This window comes from Bubalus kerabau, chromosome 10 (genome assembly GCF_029407905.1).
Source record: "Bubalus kerabau isolate K-KA32 ecotype Philippines breed swamp buffalo chromosome 10, PCC_UOA_SB_1v2, whole genome shotgun sequence".
NCBI classification, from domain to species: domain Eukaryota; kingdom Metazoa; phylum Chordata; class Mammalia; order Artiodactyla; family Bovidae; genus Bubalus; species Bubalus kerabau.
In genome coordinates, this window is record NC_073633.1 from 8,789,782 (window position 1) to 8,812,407 (window position 22,626).

At 41.6% G+C, this 22,626-nt stretch overlaps 1 protein-coding gene across 3 annotated transcripts in view; it reads right to left on the bottom strand.

Annotated features, from left to right (window-relative positions):
* Nucleotides 1-22,342, bottom strand: part of FEM1C (fem-1 homolog C) — a 47,615-nt gene extending 25,273 nt beyond the window's left edge. The window contains exons 1-3 of one of the 3 annotated variants that reach the window (XM_055536532.1): nt 22,325-22,342; nt 20,184-20,374; nt 4,308-5,040 (exon numbers count right to left, since the gene is read on the bottom strand). In XM_055536532.1, coding sequence (XP_055392507.1) covers nt 4,308-4,851 — 544 coding nt within the window. In that variant the 5' untranslated portion in view covers nt 4,852-5,040; nt 20,184-20,374; nt 22,325-22,342. Of the gene's footprint in view, nt 1-4,307; nt 5,041-5,221; nt 5,239-5,893; nt 6,076-20,183; nt 20,375-22,324 lie in introns of those variants that run through there. The other 2 variants (XM_055536533.1, XM_055536534.1) reach the window with 2 other exon arrangements.
* Nucleotides 22,343-22,626: the final 284 nt, after the last annotated feature.

Here is a 22,626-nt window from a genome sequence, read left to right on the forward strand (position 1 = left end):
ACAGGGTTCTCTTAAAAAAAAAAAAAAAAAAAAAAACAACTCAGTCATTCCTTACTAAAAACATTTACCGGCTTACCACTGCATAAAGAATAAAATCAAAGTCCTTTATCTGGAAATCAATGTCCTGTAAAGTTTAGCCCTGAGTGCCCACTGGTCTAAATACGCCTACTTTCCAATTTCTGTACCCTCCAAGCATATTTCTCAATGTGCCTTTCTTACGTCATTCCTTAAGTCTTAAAAACTGTATCAGATTCCTTCTGCAGATCTGAACTCCAGCAATTCTTTTAAAGCCCAGTTAACTTCTCCATGAAGCCTTTCCAGTTACTCTTCCAAAACTCTATAGAATGAATTTATACTATTCCTTTAACAGCGAACACATGTGATGTGCTCTATCTTTTCAAAGCCTCCACAATGTCTTGACACAATACCTTGCCGACAGAAAATGCACAGGAATTATCTGATTACCAATTTATTTAATTATCCTGGATAATTAAAAGTGATCGACCCATGCCTAAAGATAGTGTGTCCTCTGGGGCCAGTCTCCCCAGCTCCAACTCAGAGCCATTTTATAGGTCTCTAGCACTCAATCACTTTCAGCTGCTCAATTTCCAGCTGAATTAAGGACTGAAGTTTTTCATAGATCTGCAAAGTCCTACTCAGAGCCTTTTGTTTGTTTTTGGCGTTTGAAAACAAACAAACAAACAAAAAAACCTCAAATAAAAACAGAACAAAAAAACAAAAACAAAAAACTCAAATAAAAAAGGACCAATTAAAGTCAAAAAGTCAAAAATGACTATAACTATGAAGTACTGAGATAAATGTGGATGGCTCTAAGATGGGCTTGTCTGATCACTTCTCGTTTAGGGACTCTGTTTAAATAGCAACCAACTTTCCTGTCTCAAAAATCAACTGCTGTGCTAAACTGGAGAAGCACATAAAATATCTCAGTTTTTCTCCTCTTTCTAAATGCCATGGGAACCCACTGCCCCTTCAGATAATGGGTTAGTTGGGGATAAAGTATTTCCAAAAATCTAAGACAAGAAAACACCACTGCTGCACTTAGCATATTGTGGTTGAAGTGTCTGCTTATGAGCCTGTCTCTCCAATCCAACCATGAGCTCCTCAGGAGCAGGGAATCAAGGACTGAATCTTGTCTTACTCATCTTTGTAAGCTGGTGGTTTCACTAAGTCATGTCCGACTCTTGTGACCCCACGGACTGTAGCCCACCAGGCTCCTCTGTCCATGGGATTTTCCAGGTAAGAATACTGGAGTGTGTTGCCATTTTCTTCCTAACAGCCTGGTACACTCAAGGAACTCAATAAATACTCTCAATTAATGAATGAATTCCACCTTAGGTTAAAACATGTTCAAAATGCCAACAGCCTGTTAAAAAGTAATGGAAAGAGGTTAACTAATATATTCAAATACCAACTGCCTGTTAAAAAGTAATGGAAGGTAGAAGTCACATGAATTTTACATTTTAGCAGACCAAGCATAATCTACTGGCAACTTCTTTCTTCAGAACCATTTCCAACAGCTGACATATAAAATAAAATTTCCTAAGAAATTATTCCATTTTACCCCTAGTCTTACCAGTTTTTCCCATTTTTTGGATGAGGATAAAAAATGTGGGGGGAAAAAATCCTTTCTTGATGCTCTACCAGATCCTTCTACAGTGCTCCTGCCTCAGTTTCAACTGGTTCCTGTTTTTCTATTACCCCAAACCCATAAAACTAAAAAATGAAAAAGTCTGAATAGTAGATGAGAGAGTCATTATCAAAGAATGGAAGCTTCAGGATCAGAGTGGGGGAGGTACAAATGTACTTTAATCTGCTCCCAACGTTCATTAATTACGACTAACTGTCAAATTTAAGGGCACCATACAAAAATTCAAATACTGCACACAAAGTGATATATTATATATACATATAATAATACATGTGTTTGTTTGTATATATATGTATATAAAATTGAAGCTATATAAAACAATTTTTGGTATTAAAAAATTACATGTACCTTAAAAAAAAGTATATTAAAAAAAAAAAACTCTAGAATTAGCCGAGAGAGCATATACATCCTCAAGTACAAAACTGTATGATGACTGTATTTAAAGGGAACAGTCTTCTTAAATACCAAAGGTAATCAAGTTAAATATTGTTCAGTTTACTGAGGAAAAACGCTCACTAAAATATGGGCTATTTACAGTACAGTTCTCCCAAATATTATATCTTTAGAAGCATAAAAAATTTCGAAAAACAGAAGGGAGATAGCACCAGTACTCATCCCTCCACTGACATGAGTTTAAAACATGCTCCAAACTGATTTAAATACATGAGTTTACCAACAATCTGTACATCATTAGGTTGATGAATAAAAAGCCGAAACAAACTAAAAATTCAACAAGCCTATCATGCAGCCATATCTTTTAACCCTTTCTCTTCTAGGTATGATTTCAAAGCATTCCTAATACTAACATGGCCAATTAAGCAGTAATTTGTTCTTTCAAAACAATCATTCTTTAAAAGAATGGTGACTGTTTCAGAAAAAAAGTCATGCTGTCCTTTGTCTCAATAGCTACCTCAAAGATAATCAGGAACGATGAATCTACAAGAATGTTTACAGAAACATTTCTTATAGTGAGAAGCCAGAAGCAAAGCAATGTAAAACTCCATTAGAAGAAGAGTAAGCAGCTATTGAAATTAAAGAGCTATAATTAATGCCATTAAGGATAACATTTATTAAGCTAAAAAATAGGTACACAAGAGCATATAAAATAAAATTGCATACATATATCTAAATGCAAAATTCAGTATCTTTGGGAGGATTATCTCTAAGTGCTGGAATTTTGTGAGATTTTTATACTTGGTTGGGAAAAAAAAATTATTAAAATCACAATGAGATTGTATCATTTTTATGACAAATCTTTTTTTAAAAGATTATACTAACTTCAGTAAATATGTCCAGTAACTTTGTAGAGACCTGTAATTTTGAGGTTTAGCTGCTCTGAGAGGCAGTCACTAACACAGTGACAAATAAGCATTCACTTTAATTCAGCAAATCCACTTATTTACAATAGAGCTGTTTTCACAGAAGTGTGCAAAGACACACATTTGTTCAAGAATATTCATAGCAGCACTGTTTATTCTGGATGTGACCTAACTGCCCATCAACCGGGACTAGATACATTATGCACTCTCATACAATGAAATACTGTGTAGCCATGAAACAGAATGAGATGGTTGTGTGTGTTGGAGTTGAATGATATCCAAGATAAATTAAAAAAAGAAAAGAAAGAACAGTATATAGCAAGTAACAAAGAAGGAAGAGGGAGAGATATACAAATATACTTTCATTTGCATAGACTATCTTGAGGACACACAAAGCACTCTAAATAGTGGTTGGAGGTCTAGAAATGAAAGGTAGTAAGACTTATTTTTCATAGCAAACACTACAAATCAATTTGTATTGTATGATTCTTTTTTATCATGTATGTATGCTCTTTTAAATTTTATAGTTTTTCAACATTAGACAGTGAATTACTTTCCTTTGCATAAACAAACATGTGTAAGGAAAATAACATTAAGCATCAGTATTATATTATCATAGCAGTTGTTTTTAACAGTTAAAAAAATATCCTAAAAAAGGATATACAACCATAAACCTGAGCTCCTCTTCTGGACAAAGATATTTACACTGTTGCTAGTCAACAAATCCACAGCTGCTTAACCTAGTCCTTGTTTTGCTCTCAGCACTGTAGCAGTTTTAAAAAACCTGCCTTCCCTCTTGCTATATTTAATGAAAGGATTTTCTACTGGCCACAAAATAAGTAGGGAATAAGGAAACAGATTTTCTTCTTTTCAATGATATTAATCCTTCCAAGTCAGTATGGCCTGGTCTTCCCTGATGGAATAACAAATGAAATGCCTACCTAAGATAAACAAAATGATGACTCACTAAATATAGTAGTTTCTACTTCAAGGGTGCTCTAAAAAAATAAAACCTAAAATAATGTATCACATCAAAGTATATTCTTAAGTAAACACAAGTATAATCGCTCAGATCAACTGCCACTAACATGCTCTAAACTTTGGGGAACCCACTTTCCAAGAATTGGAAGTCACTCCAAATAAAAAGAGAAAATGCTGCTTAACCCAGTGATAGAGGTCTTTTTTAGGAAGGGACACCTAATCAAAACAGGCCTGTCGATGCTGGCTTACTCAACACCACTGCTTAAAATTATGTGTCACACTTCCTGAAAATAAGTGCCAAACACTTTAAAAAATTAAAATGAAGACGATGAACTCACCTTTAACACTTTTCCTATTGACATCTGCCCCCTTTTCAAGTAAATACTGAGCAATCTCTTTGTGTCCTTTATAACATGAGATCATCAAGCACGTATGCCCATGGCGGTTTGACACTTCCAAATCAGCTTTGTGTTCTACCAGGTACTTGACTATTTCCAAATGGCCATCAAAACAGGCAGCTCGAAGGGGCGTGGAATTGGTTAAAGTCGTGTTGTTGACAGACGCTCCGTGATTTAACAAAGACTGAACCACCTTCAGATGTCCTGCTGCGGAAGCGGCCCACAAAGGCGGAGCCCCCTCAATGGTTTCCCCATCAAAACTGACGGAGCCCCCTACTTCTATGGAGGCACTGCACCGCTCTAGGAGGAATTCCACCATGTCAAGATGCCCATACCTGGCGGCCATCAAGAGTGGCGTGGCCCCATTTGTTTTTTCAGAGATCAAGGAGGAAACCTCCTCTTTGGATTTGCTTGCCAACAATTTGGTGAGAAGCCGGAGTTTGCCATCTCGAGCTGCGTTAAATACTGCTGTCTTTAGATCCATTTATGTCCAGTTGAGAGGCTGTGCTTTATTTATCCTTCGAAGCAAAGCTCCAGCTTAACTCTATCGACCCAGGCAAGAGTTAGAGGAACCAAAGTTCAGTGTTAATCACTGCACCCCAGAACGGATATAAAACCACGGAGAGTGTGTTCTGTCCACTGCCTTCCAACATCTGACAACCAGAGCACCAAACTAGAAAAAGAAGAAGAAAAAAAAAAGTAGCAGTTTTGATTTTCCACAGGTAAAGGCGGAAACACTAGGTTTTCTTAATTTCTACTTCTGGGGAAGAGAGCCATACTTTAGGGAGTACTCCGCGCCCCCCCGCCCCCGGCCCCGAAAAAGGTGGGAAAGGAGAATACAAAAAGATACACACAGAGACCCAAATGTTTTCGTGGAAGGCAGTCTCTTCTCTATATACGGTAAATTTAAACACGCAACCGGTTTTCTCGCCTCCTAAGCAGCCAAGCTTTGTTCTAGTTTCTGCTCTGCACACGCCCAGGGAGAGTACAACCGACAGAGGCAGAAGGCGCGGGTGCAGAAATGTTTCCCTTTCTCACATCTGCAGAGGAGAGCGGGCCAAGGGCGCGAGGCTGGAAGGCCCTGTTGTCGCCTGGATGGCTTTCCAGAAGGAACAGAAAAAAAGGTCGGACTCGACAAACTGCGGCCAGCTAACGCCAAAACCCTCACCCGAAAGGTTCTCTTCCCTTTAAAACTACTCGAGACTCAGGAAATCCGGCTGCCTTTTAGCTAACTTCATCCGCCCCGTTTTGATCCTCCCCGCCAAGGGATCCGTAAGTTCCCCAAACCACGATCGCCCCTACATAACCTTCACCTGTACCATTTCCAGATACAGGCAGTCTCCCCACACCCCCAAGCTCCTCGACCGGCCGCGACCCGCTCCCGGCGCCCGCCCAGCCCGTGGCCTCCAGCCCGCCTCCCGCATTCCGCGGCTGGGGGCGCCCTCCTTCCCCTTCCCGCCCAGGCCTCCCCTCAGGCCCCTCAGGCCTCAGCCTGGGCTCCGCGGGGCCGCCGCCGCCGCCACTACCTGCCCGGGGGCTAATCCTCCCCGCCGCCGCCGGCCGTCCCTTCAAAGTGAAACCGTTGTCCGGGCCGCCCCGCTCCGCCTGCGGCCGCCCCGCTCCGCCATGCCCCGCGCCCCACAGGAATGAATCCGGCCGCGCCGCTCGCCCCGCCCCGCCACGCCGAGCCGCCTCCCGCCCTCCCAGGCTGCGCGGGTGGCAGCGGCTGCAGCGGCTGCCGCGGCGGATGGTGTAATGGGGCTGAGGGCCGGGGGCCGGACAAGCCAGAGCACGGCTTCACATCACTGACGCGGCAGCCTAGCCATTGGGCCGGGGGAAGGCGGCGGCCGCCGCGAGCAACTGCCTAGGGGCGGGGCGGGGCGGGGCGGGGCGGTCCGGTCCGGAAGGGGGCGTGGCCACGTAGGCGGCGGCGGTCGGGGGTTGGCTGACCAGCCGCTGAGATCTCGCGGGCATCTCCGCGCTCCGCCTTTCTGGGTGCTAGTTTCGGGGGCCTTTGAGTCCCAAGGCCACAACCTCCGGAGGGGTGGTAGCCGTTATACTCTTTTTTCACAGACATGAACTGTCTCAAACTAGCCTCTTCTACGGCTTATTCCTTTGGTGGGCCCTGGAATATACCGAGCTCGTTGGGAGGGTTCGAAAAGCCAAACAAGAACAACGCAGGATACAAACTTGAGGAAAAGATTCCTTTTAGCTGGTGTCAAACTTATTTTTTTTTAAATACAAACTCTTAAAAACTATAAAGATTCAAAGAGTGATAAAACTTGAGACCAGTGTAAGTCAACATGGTCGAGTTCTTGACTTTAAGCAATCAAACCAGGAAATGAGGCTAAAAAGTTAATGTGAAAGAAAAGAATTACTACTTCGTACAGCAGGAAGTAAACTTGTGGAATTCGTGACGTTAACACGTGGGATTATTAAACTCGGTTGAGAAGTTTAAATATGTTTGGAGAATAACATCCATAATGAATCATGATGAGAAAATAGTTTTGGGGAAAAAAAAAACAAGTTTTCAATCCCCTGGGGAACTTAAACTCACAGTTTCTTGGTACCACTGAGAAAAAGAGAGTATTAAATTATCTGACCCCTCAGTATCACAAATGTTATCAGCATTATCACTTTAAAAGTAATGCAACATTAAAGACATTTTATTTTAAAAAATCACAACTTCATTTTTGCACATTGACTTATTATTCAGAAGTTTATGTAGCTTCGTAGAACTGAAATAATTTCATGCAACTACAAACTTTGCTTTTTCCCTTTTAATACACTCTAAAGATTTATAGTTTTTATGATCTTAATAATCATTTTTAAGTGGGGCATTACATTTGCTTCAGGCAGTCAGTATGTAAACTCAACATCACTACCCCACAATTGAAGTTAAAAGTTATTACCACTGAGAAAAAAATACAGAAGGACAGAGTAGAAAGGATGAGAGCAGCTATCAATAAAAAATTGAAACAACCAAGAGGGATTGACTGTTTTATCCCTAGTGTTACAGGCCACAGTTCTATACTCCCAAAGAGTAAACAGCAGAGTACAGGTTTTCAGTCAAGGCCTAACCTGAGCTGACCTATCTCTCTTATCAAATTCAATAAGGTGATGTAAAAATTGACATCAGTGGTCTTCAATCTCACATGTGCATCCCCCAGGAGATGTTCAAGGGATAGGTGTACACTTAGTTTTAAGGCCACCAGATTCTGAAATCTTCGACTTGCATCTATAGGATTTCCTAAAACGGATCTGCTGGTAAAGGAATGTAGTAAGGTGTCCCCCTGTTTCATTTCCAAACTCTTTCACAATAGCCCTATATTTCCCAAATGTCAAAAAGAAAAGACATAACTTTCACTCACTTAGAATCTTAAAATAGTGCATTGTTCCAAAATGTAAAAACCTCAGGCAACCTCTGTCAGTTCTTAATCAATTTAAAATATTGGATTGTACTAAGAGTATGCTTCACTAACTGGATAACAAATTCTTCTGCAAGCCAGGTGATTGATTTGCACAGCAAGTAATTGCTTGCAGCAAAGTATGACCTTAAGATCACTGAGTTTATAAATTAAAAGTAGTTCAAAGAATTAAGTGACATTGATATGACAACATATCAACACTTCTCACAACTGTTTATATTTATTAATGTAAAAACATTTTCTTAGGATTTGTAAAAATTAAAAATTGAGAAAAACATTTGATGCTAAATTCTATCTCATTCTTGTAAGATGCAGTATTTAACAACAGTTGTGTGTACTAATTGTAAAAAGTTACATGTTTAGTAATCATAAACATTTATAATATATTTTGTATTATTGGAATACCTCATCATTACTAGTAAATATAATAATTCTCAATCTAGAAGAAAATGGAAATTTAAAATTAAAATATATTTTCAATGCAGAGAAATATAATAGGATGATCAATAAAGTACAAACAAAAATATGCATTAAATTAGGATAAACTCTTGAGGGATGGGGATGTGGAATGGAGTTATAAGTGTGAAAAGAAAAATAAATTACATAAAATGTACTGAAGGTAAAGAAGAGTTTGTTCATACATTTTGTAAATGGCTGATAACAGGCATGATTGCTATGATACTAGATTTCACTGGATTCATTTGAAAGAGTTACTTGCTGTGTTGTTTAGTCACTAAGTTGTGTCTACCTGTTTTCAACCCTGTGGACTGTAGCCTGCCAGGGTCCTGTGTCCATGGGATTTTCCAGGCAAGAATACAGGATAGGTTGCCAAAATCCAGGGGATCTTACTGACACAGGGATCGAACCATGAGGCCGGCATCAGTGGGCAGATTCTTTGCCAGTGAGCCACCAGGGAAGCCCACAATTTCCTCCATATTGGAAAAATGACATTTTAAAGTACAAAAGACTGACTTTAAAATGTCATTTTTACAAAACGCAGGAAATTTCATCCTTTGGAACTGCTTAAACATAAGATGAAAAAATTTAAATGTTAGCCTAGGAATATGCAAGAGGGTAAATAATATTTCATATATGTGAACAAAAACATTTGATTTACTCATCAACCTCCTATTGGAGATTGTCTCCCTTTCTAAAGATTTTGGCTGTATTGGTTCTTCCAAACTTTGTTTTTAGTTTTTTGTTTTCTTAAATAGAGATAACTGAAATTCCTTTTTCTTTTTTGTGGAAAGACCTTACGTTGTGTCCTAAGCACCTATCTCCTAGGGCATCTTCTATGACTGGAAAGAAAAACTGCTTTGTTTGGTTTGCTTGGTTTGATTTGGACTGCTTTGGTCTCTAAGGTTTTGGACTCTGGTTTAATCAGCAATTACTGTCTTCCTGAAAACTGCAGAATGCTTTTAGGGATTTAACAAGGAGAACCATGGACTCATGGTCAAGGAGCCTGCAGGTGGTACAGGTGAGAACTAGAGAGGTAGAAGGAGGGAAAGGACCAGATGCAGCCTCTGAGTAAACCCATTCTGGTAAGCGCCCAGGAGATGACAGTCAAAAGAGGAAGCACTTGGAGGAGCAAACACCCAGTTTGTCTCTGAGGCGAAGCCGTGTGTCCTTGCATCCACAGCTCTGACTCACTGGTCTTGCCTGAGACCCAAGACATTACAGGTGCCTCTGAAGGCAACTCCTTGCAAAGCCCCCAAGACACTGTAAGCCCAGAGGGGACACCACCCCATCCTGAAAGGGTGATGGAAAGGAACTGGACTAAAAGAGAAGGGGTGTTCTTACTACTAGAACAACAGACATGCTCAAGTTGTCTAAGCTGTGTTCTTCTTTTCATATATTGCTTTGGGATAAATTTCCAGGAGTTGGATTATGGAACATCTTTCTGGCTTCTCATACATATTGTATCATTTTCCCAAAGAGTCAGGCCAATCTGCTATGTTAGTGGCAGGAGAGTGTGCTAAATTCTTAAAGTTCTTGCTAGCTTGGTATGTGTAAAATAGTACATTAAAATTTCCCAAATTTGCCTGGACACCTTGTGATTTTGCGGGAGGGGGTCCATGTAATCTCCTATAATTAGTGAAGTATTCCTTCCAAAGTTTTCCTTTGAAGATTTTTCAAATATTTAATTCTTGCTGCTCTCTGCTTAAACCAGAAGCATCAATGAAAGAGTCAGCTTGCACGGTTTTGGTAAACTTTGTTAACTTGGTCTAATTTAGGGAAAAGATAGAATGAATGACAAAATACTTCTTATTTTTAGTAACTAACTGAACATCAGTTTAATTTAGAAAAGTATGAAAGGAACCTACTTAAGTGACTATAAAAGTTATACAAGAATAGTATAGTAATGTATATGCTCCCCAAACTATTTAGAAATGCCTGTCTTATAAAAGAAATCTGTTAACACTAATAATTTGTTTTACCAGAGTATTTTGTGGTAAGTTCATTCATGTCACTTGTTGCTGCTGCTGCTAAGTCACTTCAGTCGTGTCCAACTCTGTGCGACCCCATAGATGGTAGCCCACCAGGCTCCTCCGTCCCTGGGATTCTCCAGGCAAGAACACTGGAGTGGGTTGCCATTTCCTTCTCCAATGCATGAAAGTGAGAAGTGAAAGTGAAGTCACTCAGTCGTGTCCAACTCTTAGCGACCCCATGGACTGCAGCCCACTAGGCTCCTCCATCCATGGGATTCTCCAGGCAAGAGTACTAGAGTGGGGTGCCTTATTGTATAGTGTGTTAGATGCTAATGAGTATGATCCCTGTTTTCAAGGAATTCATGGTGGGAGAAATGTGGCAATAAACAGACCAGAGTGAAAGATATGTATACAACTGTGAGAGCTCAAAGGACAGAGCTTCTAATTCTCCTTGGCCAAATATGAAAGGAGGTGATGGTTAAACAGGATCTTCAAGGATTAGTGGGAGGAAGCCCAGTCACAAGGCAATGGGAGAGACCAGAAACCCCACTGAGAAACAAGGAGCTGAAAAAACACCAGAGATGGCCCTTTCTTTCTTTTCTTTCTTTCTTCCCACTTCCTGCCCAGGTAGAGAGTGGAAAACTAGGCGACCTTCTGAATGTACAAAGTCTCCACTCCCCACCTTGAAGTGCATTATAATCCACAATTTCCTGTTTCTGCAGCTCAACTAGAATTTACTTTCAGTGCAGTTGTCCTCCTAGAGGTTTTAGGAGATGTGCAGCCTGGTGAAAGTAACCTGCTTCAAGCAAGAAGACATCCATGGGGTACTAGCATTTTAAAAAGGAAACTTGTAAGCTCAAATGAATCTTAAAATTGTGGAAGTGTGCAGTGCAGAATTCTTTTAGCTGAGAAATTTCCAGACCCCCCATAGTGTGTTTCAGTCGAGCCTCTCTTTACTTCCTTGAACAATGTGAGAAGAGGAGGCAGCAACTAGGTCACCATAGTCTGACAGTTTTCTCTGGGTCGCATTATCACAAGCTAGAAATCTTGCGTTGTTGTAAAAGTGTCTGTTTCTTTGTCATTTCGCTTCCTGAAGTTGTCAGAGCTCTAGCTTTCCAGGAGCAATGGATGAGAAAGATTCCAACCATTCTTAAGATTCAGCTTCCAGCCCCTGGTAGCCTCCCCACTCACATCCCAACCCATCCCACCTGAGTATTGTTTAGCAGTTCTGGCATAGAAGCTCAAGTTTCTTGAAGAGATGAGGATGCAGTTGATAACTCAGAGCTGGGAATCTGTTCTGAGGATTTGGGTTTTTTGTTTTTTGTTTTTTTTTTTTTAATAGCTTAAAAGAGACTCCCAGGTGTCAGACAGATGAAGGAAGCCAGAGTCATCCCAGATACGAGGCCCATGTCAGCTGCACACTCCTGTCAGCACATTAAGGGCAGCTGGGAAAGAGCCCATGTGTTGATGGCCTTGGCTGCAGCTTCAGTCTGAGTCCTTCCTGAGTCCATTCCCCTGACTGGCTGCCCATGCCTGTGTGGATGTCTGTTCATTTAACCAGAAGTAGCTCCACCTCGCCAGTAATCCTTGGCCTCATCCCCAGTTGGCCTGATGAGTCTACAAATTTTACCATCAACATCTATCCATTTTATCTCATCTTTATCACTTATGGCAGAGTCCGATGACCACACCTCCTCCAAACTCCTTACAACCACATCTAAGCCATTATAGATGAACAGAATCGGGCCAGATTTCATCCAGCCTTCATAAAATGGAAAATCCATCTCCACTTGCTGTAGCAGAATGAGCCTCTACATCCTTGTTTCTTAGACCCATAAACCTCAGGAATAAGAATCACCAAGGAAAGTTGTTTAAAATGAGCCTTCCTGGGCCACAGTCTCAGAAATTCAGATTCACTAAGAGTTAAAGTGAAGCACAAGAGTCTGCATTGTAAACCCATCTTAGAAACCATTCTTATGCTCACAAAGCTTGAGAACTATGGTCATGTAAGTCCTTGTCTTCCAGCTTTCTAAAGAGATGACATCACACATGTGGGTCCCAGCCATGCTTCCTCTAATCACATCAGTGTCTTCTCAGTAGGACTCACTGGGCAGAAAACCTAAAACCACTATAGAAAACCACTATAGAATTCTTTAGCTCAGGCCCAAGCATACATCTTTATGGCTGATGGATTACCCCAGCAATGTCTCAAGGTTGGCTTACTGAAGAATTAGCCTGATGAGTCCCACCCTAAGTGAAGAACCCTGGTGTTGATTCTCTGTCACCACCCATACTGATATCAGACAGGCCAGGTTCTTATCAGGTACAAGCATATGGCACCCTACCCAAGTCTTAGGAGCCACACTTCATTGAAGAGGGAGGAATCCGATGGCTTCTAAGCAGCAGTCCATCTAGGTCCCCTACCACCCCACAACCTGGGTTGGGGGCTCCTGGCCTCTGTCCCAGCCCTGGGGACAGAGTACCAGATGCACTCCTAGGTTCCTGTCTGCCACACCCTGAACACCCATATGATCTCACAGGGCCCAGGAGATGAATTTTACTTTCACAGCCTTCACTTCTTTGGTGTTTTCACATCCTGCATCAGTTCCAGACTATTACTTCAAACCTGCCTTCTCTCAAGCCCACCAGCACGACTCAGGAGCCTCTGACCTGGGGTAGGCACCCAGGGCATTGAATGCAAAGCATGGCCAATGAGAGAGCACTGAGGGCTCCAGGGCTGACCATGGGTTTCTAATTTGTTCCTAAGTTTCTTCTAATTTGTTCGTAAGTTTCCTTTGTTGCTAATTGTGCGTGTGTGTGTGTGTGTGTGTGTGTGTGTGTGCGCTGTGTGCTTAGTTGCTCATTCGTGTCCAACTCTGCAACCCTATGGGCTGTAGCCCACTAAGATCCTCTGTCCACGGGATATTTTTTGTTGCTAATTAGTACTGAAATTTGCTGCTACTGACAATACACTATAAAAACGTCCCTGATAGCTATACATGTAGTGTAGACAATACACTAAGCGTGTATTTAGTACTTGAGTGTGCAAGGGGTTGTGCAAAAAAGCTTTAGGATTGCTGCTTTATTTTTTTAATAATGAACGCTGTGCGTACTATTACACAGGTGGAGAAACAGAGGGATTGAGAGATTGAATAACTCAAGAAAAATCACATGATCAGTTGTGGCAGGTGGATTTGGTATCCAGATAATCTGAATCCAGAACTCAAGTTCTGAATCATGATGCTACTGGGTTAGCCAAAATGTTTGTTTGTTAAGATATTATGGAAACACCCAGAACTTCCCTGGTGGTCCAGTGGTTAAGACTTTGCCTTCCAATGCAAGGAGTGTGTGTTCCATCCCTGGTCAAGGAAATAAGATCCCACATGTCTCGAGGCCAAAAAAACCAAAACGTAAAAAATAGAAAGCAGTCACTTCCAGTGAGGTGGATGAAACTAGAGCCTGTTATACAGAGTTAAGTAAGTCAGAAAGAGAAAAACATATCATACATTAATATTGGACATTAACACATATACAGAGAATCCAGAAAAATGGTACTGATGAACCTATTTGCAGAACAGAGATGCAGACAAAGAGGACACAACCTCTTTGTGGACACAACCAGGGGAGGAGAGGCTGCAGAAGAATGCAGAGAGTAGCACTGAAACGCATACGTTACCGTGAGCAAACCAGCTAGTGGGAGCTGCTGTATAACAGGGAGTTCAACCCATGCTCTGTGACCTCTGAGAGGGGTGTGATGGGAAGGAGGGTGGCAGGGAGGTTCCAGAGGGAGGGGACGTATGTAGACCTATGGCTAATTCATGTTGTATGGCAGAAACCAACACAGCATTGTAAAGCAATTATCCCCCAATTAAAAGAAAACAGAAGCAATGTTGTAACAAATTCAATAAAGACTTTAAAAAGATCAATCTTCTGGGAAAACTCCAGTGAACTTTTTGGCCAGCTCAATACATGCCTCCCCCAGGTACTTTCTCAGTAATGCATGACTCCTTTTCAAGTTCCCACTTGCCCAGCCCCTTGGGTCTCTGGGTCCTGGGGCTGAGTCTCTAAACAGAGCTGGTTCCTTCAAGGACTCTGCCTCTCTGGGCCTGCCCCACAGCCTTGAGCTAGCAGGCCTGTCCCTCTACCACTGCAGAAACACCCATGAGAACAGACCTCCACCTGGGTCCTGCTCATGGTTTGTATCCCTTGATTGCTTCCCACCTGCCTTTTCAGGCCTGGCCCCAGAACTGGATTTGCTGTCCACTTGCAGATAGATTAACCTTTAGACCTGACATGTGACCGTGTCTCACTGGAACACAAGTGGATGGCTCATATGAATTATGGTTTGCACTAACCCCTTTCATTTTGCTGTTTCTGGCTTCTTTGAGTAAATATGACACCCAGGAAAATCCACTCTCTGAAACATACCCGCTGTTATAAGCTTCCACGGGCGTCCATACTAGCTTATGGCCTGGACGTCAAGCCTCAGACAGTGGTCAGTGTATATCAGAACATTTTTGTGCCCAGGTCACTTCAGTCTCAAGGTAAAAAGGCCTAGGGGTGGCTATAGCCCCAGGGTCCAGGTGGCAGACACGTGGTAGAGATACTTGACCTATTCTGTGCCTTGTTACCCATTTACCAAAGCTCTCTTGAGCAGCATTGACAGGAACATAGGAAAAATGTAAAAAATAGCTTGTCCAATTTCTATTGCTTTCCGTGTGCTCTGGGTGGGGGAAGAAATTAGAGGAAGAGAGAATTTCTACAACAGTTCTCTATGTATTGTTCATGGAGATAGTTTTTCATCAGCAAGAATTTGCATGAATGAAGACTTCCAAGAATGAATTCTTCTGAAGAGACAGATGTGGGTCATTTCTAGAAGGTCTTCTAACCCCAGAACTCTGCACCCTCCGTGTCTCCAAGCCCTGGTTATCTCTCTGCCACATTTTTATCATGTTAGGAAGTTAGCACATCCTGACATGATAAGAGCATGGGCTTTAGGGGCTGACAGTTCAGTTCAACACACACATGTTGCCTGCACTAGGTTCCAAATAAGACAGAATCCCTCTTGTTGTGACCTTATAGTCTGGTGTGGGCAACACTCGAACAGGTAATTTCAACATGATGGGCAAGCTACGAGGAAACTATGCCGAGTGATCCAGAGGCAGCCATCGCCTACCAACTGCGTGTCCTTGGGCAAATGGCAACCTCTCTCAGAGCCCCAGTGTCTACAAATATGAAACTGAATCAAAGTTTCTGCTGCCTAAGGATTGCTCTGAGAACTAAATGTGATAACATTTGTAAAACACATAACAGCGTTTTACACACAGAGGGCACGCCATAAATGGTGGCCATTAGGCTATCGAACAAGGCCAGAACCCAGAGTTCTCGTTCTATCTGTGCTTGGCTGAGTGGGTCTCATTCTCCCACTACAAACTGAATTTTCACACGACCCTATCACTGCAATAATTTTAACAATAACCCACTGTAATACTTGCCCTTGTTCACAGGAGAGACTGGACAAGAAATGATGACTATATTAGCACAAATCCACAATTGCAACTTGAAAAACATCTCAAAGAACATTTTGTGCTCACAGTGGGCCTGGGCCACTGTTTAATATGTGAAGTGTGAAATGTTTACATTATCACTGTAACTTTTCCCTCAACTTCCCCCTATCTGCTGCAAATCATTAGACTAAAGGTCTTCTCTCTTTGTCTGTAGCAGCCTTCTTGTGGCTTTGTCTAAGGGTCACATTCAGGGCAGCCTCGTGTAGAAGAGGTCTCCAAGGTTGTATGCTTTAGAGGCCACTGCCAAAATAACTTCAAAGAGTCGTCCATGTACTGGACACTGGTCCTTAATTAGGTCTTAGGTATCTCTTTTTTGATGTTAACAAGTACCCAAATACATGACCTTTGGTTGTTTTTTTCTTCCTGACGACATTCGACTATGTTAGAGAAAAGCCGGCTTAAGGACATACTAGTAGGCTTTATTTAAAGCCTTACTGTAAACTTGTTTTCTCAGTTCTTTGATTTCCTCCTGTTTCTTCACTGAGATAGTCATCTAACAGATGACCATTCCTAATGGATGCTCTTTACTCCTAGAAGTCATCATCTTCTGAGCTCATGGCTTGGGGAATGACTGACATAGGTGGTTAATATCATTGTGCTTAAAAATTGGGGTGCCATTTTGTTAACTTTATAAATGTTTGAATTATGCTTACTAATATAAATGTCATGCATTCCCATGTATCTGCCATGAATTCCTCAAGATATCTGAAATGCAGTCTACACCAAAAATCAAATCATGACTACAGTAACATTAGTCTAAGAATGACCCCTAGTAACCCTTACTCAGAGGGCAGAACCAAGAGCCAAGAGAGTAAAACAAAAAGTCAAGGAGAATTATTCTCCGGCTTTCTAGCCTAATGAGTTAGCCGAGCTGGATGTCATAACTGCTTTGGACTGATAACTCCTCTGTGTTTTCCGTTTTCACCCCATTTGAGCTGGAATGCCTGAACTGTTATCTCGTGCCTGCCCACCATTGTATCTTGAGAGTGTGGGGGCAAACTACTTGTCTCTATAGTTCCACAGGACCACAGTTAGAGAGGGAGTGTGCCCTAGGAGCCTCATCAGAAGCTGATTTAGATGAATTTTTTTTTTTTTTTGGACTTCTGAGTTGATATTGAAAAGGGATAGGTTGCAGCAGGTACAGGTATTTTGCGTGTGAAACAGATGTGGGCTGTTGTGGGGGAGAGGGTGGACTGCAGTAGTCAGAATTCTACCCCAGTGTCTTTCAATCTTGTATAATCAAATCATTTGCCCCTTTAAGTGCTGGTGGAAAGTAAGAATGTGATGACATCCCTATGATTATGTTAAATGTCAAAACGGAGATTGTTCAGCTGGGCCTAAGCAACGAATTACATGAGCTGTGTACAAGCAGAGAGTGGTACCTGGCTGACAGTCAGCAAGAAAAGGAAGACCTCTGTCCGACCTCTGTCCTATAACCAGAAGGAACTGCCTTCTGCTAATAACACAAATGAGCTTGGAAGCAAGTTCTTCCTTGTTCAGGCCTCCATAAGAGCATGCCGCCGGTCGACATTTTGATTTCACCTCTGTGTGGATCCCAGGAGTGGACCAGCTCTGCTTTCTAGACTTCTGACGGACAAAACTGTGAGCTAATAAATGGGTGTTACTTGAAGACACCAAGTTTATGGTGATTTATCACAGAGCAGTTGGAGAAGACCCTTGAGAGTCCCTTGGATTGCAAGGAGATCCAACCAGTCCATCCTAAAGGAAATCAGTCCGGAATATTCATTGGAAGGACTGATGCTGAAGCTGAAGCTCCAATACTTTGGCCACCTGATGTGAAGAGCTGACTCATTAGAAAAGACCCTGATGCTGGGAAAGATTGAAGGCAGGAGGAGAAGGGGACAACAGAGGATGAGACGGTTGGATGGCATCATTGACTCGATGGACATGACTTTGAGTAGGCTCCAGGAGTTGGTGATGGACAGGGAAGCCTGGCTGCTGCAGTCCATGGGGTCACAAAGAGTCAGAGACGGCTGAACTGAACTGAACTGATCACAGAGCATAAGAAAACTAATACAGTTTCTAAGTATGTGTTCACCATGTACAATGTTAAGTATGCCTTTCTGTAACTGAAGTCAATTATTTCTCATTCAGAAAACTAAGATCATGGCATCTGCTCCCATCACTTCATGGCAGATAGATGGGGAAACAGTGGAAACAGTGGCTGACTTTATTTTTCTGGACTCCAAAATCACTGCAGATGGTGATTGCAGCCATGAAATTAAAAGACGCTTACTCTTTGGAAGGAAAGTTATGACCAACCTAGAGAGCATATTGAAAAGCAGAGACATTACTTTGCCAACAAAGGTCCATCTAGTCAAGGCTATCATTTTTCCAGTGGTCATATATGGATGTGAGAGTTGGACAATGTGAAATTGATGCTTTTGAACTGTGGTGTTGGAGAAGACTCTTGAGAGTCCCTTGGACTTCAAGGAGATCCAACCAGTCCTTCCTAAAGGAGATCAGTCCTGGGTGTTCATCGGAAGGACTGATGTTGAAACTCCAATACTTTGGCCATCTGATGCAAAGAGCTGACCTATTGGAAAAGACCCTGATGCTGGGAAAGATTGAGGGCAGGAGGAGAAGGGGACGACAGAGGATGAGATGGTTGGATGGCATCATCGACTCGATGGACATGAGTTTGGGTGAACTCTGGAAGTTGGTGATGGACAGGGAGGCCTGGTGTGCTGTGGTTCATGGGGTCGCAAAGAGTAGGCTACGACTGAGTGACTGAACTGAACTAAACTGAATTTTTCTTTGTCTTATTAGCTCTGATGATAACTAACAACCACATATTGCTTCTTTCAGACTCAATCAGATCACATGTTTCTGTGTCCTTTGAGTTCCCAAGGAACTCTAATTCATTATATTTATCATAGTAATGGAACTGAATGAAATCAGAATTCTGTAGGTGGTAAGTTTCACAAGCGACTTAGATGATAACAGAACATGTGCGCACATGCTCAGCTGTGTCTGACTCTTTGCCACCCATGGACTGTAGCCAGCCAGGCTTCCCTGTCCATGGAATTTTCCAGGCAAGAATACTGGAGTGGGTTGCCATTTACATGGCAGGCCAAGAATGATTGATGCAGACAGACAGAAGGGTTGACAGGCACTATAAGTCACATGGGTATAGGAGACAGGCTAGAGGTTAAGGCCAAGAGAAGATGTTTCAGTGATTCAGTGTCCAGTCTAAGCTATGAGAGAAATGAAGGCTCAGGGACATGAGCAAAGAGCCTGAAAAACTAGCACCCAGCCTAAGAAGACACTAAGCTTCAGGCTCTAGACCAGAGGTCCAGATAACAAGCTAGCAGAGAAGACATGAGATTAGGCCACCGCCAACTTATCTCAGCATGGTAAGAAGTTATACGGGAAAGGAGGAACCTGTAACCCACATAGCTGGGGGATCAACAGACATTTATCAACAAGGGTAAAGGTTTTTAAAATGTGGTTCTTCCCTCCTACAGTATTGGTGGGAAAGTAAATTGGTGCAGCCACCATGGAAAACAGTATGGAGGCTCCTCAAAAAACTAAAAATAGAATTGCCACATGATCCAGCAGTCCCACTCCTGGGCATATATCCAGACAAAACTGCAATTTAAAAACATACATGCACCCCGTGTTCATAGAAGCACTATTTACAATAACCAAGCCATGGAAACAAACAACCATCAACAGATGAATAAAGAAGATGTGGTGTATATATATATACACACACACGTATATATACACAATGGAATACTACTCAGTCATAAAAAAGAATGAAATAATGCCATTTGCAGCAACATGGATGGACCTAGAGATGACTGTACTAAATGAAGTCAGAAAGAGGACAAGTACTATATGATATCACTTACATGTGGAATTCAAAGTATGACACAAATTAACTTATCTATGAAACAGAAAAAGACTCACAGACATATTGAATAAATTTGGGGTTGCCAAAGGATAAGGGAATTTGGGATTAGCAGATACAAACTATTATATATAGGATGGATTAAACAATAAGGTCCTACCATATAGCATAGGGAACTATATTCAGTATTCTGTAATGACTTCTGTGGGACAAGAATTTGAAAAGGAATGAATATATGTATATCTGAATTTCTTTGCTGTGCAAGAGAAACTAATACAATATTGCAAATCAACTATACGTTGATAAAATAAAATTTAAATATAAAATGTGGTCCCTGAGTTAGTAGTAACAGCACCACCTGGGAATTCATCGGAATTACAAATTCTCCAACCCTGAGACCTAAGGAAGCAGAAACTCTTGGCGGTAAGGCTCAGCATCTGATGTTTTAACACAGCCTCTGGTCATTTCAATGCGCAATAAAGTGTGAGAACCAGCAGTAGGGCCCTCCCCCTTACCTTCCACCAACAAGCTCAGAACCAAGCCCGTAGCCTCGCTTCCTCTTTCCTCACGAACCAGCTTCCTCTATTCTCGCACAAGATCCTCTCTGTCAGGACATGTGGAAAGGCAGCAACAGTCAAATGCTGTTCCTTTTGCTTTGCAACTTGGATATATCATAAAGCAGATTATTGTTGAGCTGCATATATACCTATGAATTCAAGACAAGTTTGTAATAGATTATAAATTATTATTGCAGGAATAAATCTAAGTTAAATATGTTACAGAAGAGAAGGGGAAAACAATTAGTAACTTAATATAGCCAGGCACAAAAAACGGAAAACAAAGCAATGAGAATGACTTTGGGTAATCCTCACCCTTGAGGATGGATATCTCACATGAAAAAGATTTTAAAATATAAGTGTTTCAAAAAAAATAAAATAAAATATAAGTGTTGCAATAGTTCTTCTGAATGAAGAAAATTGTTTTTGAAACATAGATGAAGTAAGAAAACCTTGAGTTAAAAATCACATATTAGGAGTGAGAGGGAGTGTGACAGAGTTTTGTGCTTATTTAGGGGCAGTAACTGACTATCTCCTTTATCATCCAAGCACTATTTATTTTTATTTCTTTAAGAAATGACAGTTACTAACATGCTCTCATTAAGTGTCTCCTCGACGCTTCCCTGTGAAAATGCATTTTCCAACTTGTAATCCAGAAGCTTTTGTCATTATTCCTACCCCTAAGTCTCCATGGTTTATTTTCAGTTTGCAACTGGCCACATGTTATGAAAATTTTTCTAGAACTGAAACATATCAACTGCAGCTCATCTTAACTTATAATACCATCGCATGAGCAATGCTTAAGTTATTCTCATTATCATGGTCTTTTGTAATCACTTGTTAAATATATGAACAAGAACAGATAGAAAGGGAGACACCAAGGACAGTTGAAGATCTTTTTAAAAATAAACACCAGATTAAAAAAAACCCAACAACTTAGAATGATAGCTGGGATTTGATTGTCAAAAAATAATTGTGAATGAATAAAACATAAAGTAGAATATTCCTCCTTTATCTTTTGTCCAGGGATGAAGGAGGATGTGGCTAGCTGGAGACTACACCCTTTCTGGGGAAGTATTTTCCTGCTATTGTTGGGGTACTCCTACTCTAACTTCCTTACATCAGCCACAAAGAATTACAGAATCTTTCCAACATGGACCATTAATAGAAACAGCAGGATTTTGCTCTTGTTCCCTTTACAGTAAAGTACCATCCCAGGTAGAAGCTTCCCAGGTGGCTCAGTGGTAAAGAATTCTCCAGTGCAGGAGAAGCAAGAGACGTGGGTTTGATCCCTGGGTCAGGACGATCCCCTGGAGAAGGAAATGGTAACCCACTCCAGTATTCTTGCCTGGAAAACTCCATAGGCAGAGGAGCCTGGCGGGCTACAGTCCATGGGGGCTGCAAAGAGTCGAACACAATTGAGCACACACACACACCATCCCCATACTGATTTTAATTCTGGATTTCAAAATCAGCATTACATATAGAGAAGCACATGTGCATCTAATATCACTGCATTTTGCATCGAGATAAAAACAAAAATGACAGTCCCTGAAATTCAAAAGTTTGCCTTATACTTACAGAGAGGCCATCTCATTCTATTAGATGTTAATCTCTCTCACAGAACATCAACCTCAGGCAAGGTTATGCCAAGATCATAATAAAATGAGGCCAAATAAGGTCCCTACATAATTTTGTCTAAGCACAAGCAGAAATAAAGGCACTGTATTACCTGAAAATGCCAAACATCTCCTTGCTTGGCCAAGATGATTGATTGCTACTTATTAGCCAGTGACAACTCTATCCTCAGTCTAATCTCTCCTCTCTGTAGATAAGATTTGTTGATGCCCAGTCATAGAATTGCTCTTGCTTTCTTACATCATGTGATCTGGAACAAACCCCCATCTCCTTAGAGTCTCCAGATTACCCAACCCAAGTCCCAATCCTGTAGTACTATCCTAACATCCATTCACTGAGGTGCTCCATCATTCCCCATGATGTGTGTTCCCCTCTCTGCACCGAGTAATAATCCCACCTTGTCTAACTATAGGTGCATCCTTATTTTTTTCACAAACAACAGACAGGAATGTATTTCTCACCATTTTGGAGGCTGGAAGTCTGAGACCTCGGTGCCAACATGGCAAGTTCAGATGAGGGCCCTCTTCCAGGTTGCAGACTGATGACTTCTACAGTGCTCACCTGGCGGAAAGTGGAGTTCCAGGTGTGTTCTTGATGGTCAGTTGTATGATTTTAATTTAAAAAGACAAAAGCCTCTTTATGAGTAGCCTGGGCTTCCCAGGTGGCACTAGTGGTAAAGAACACACTTGCCAATGCAGGAAACATTAGAGACTCAGGTTCGATCCCTGGGTCGGGAAGATCCCCTGGAGGAGGTCATGGCAGC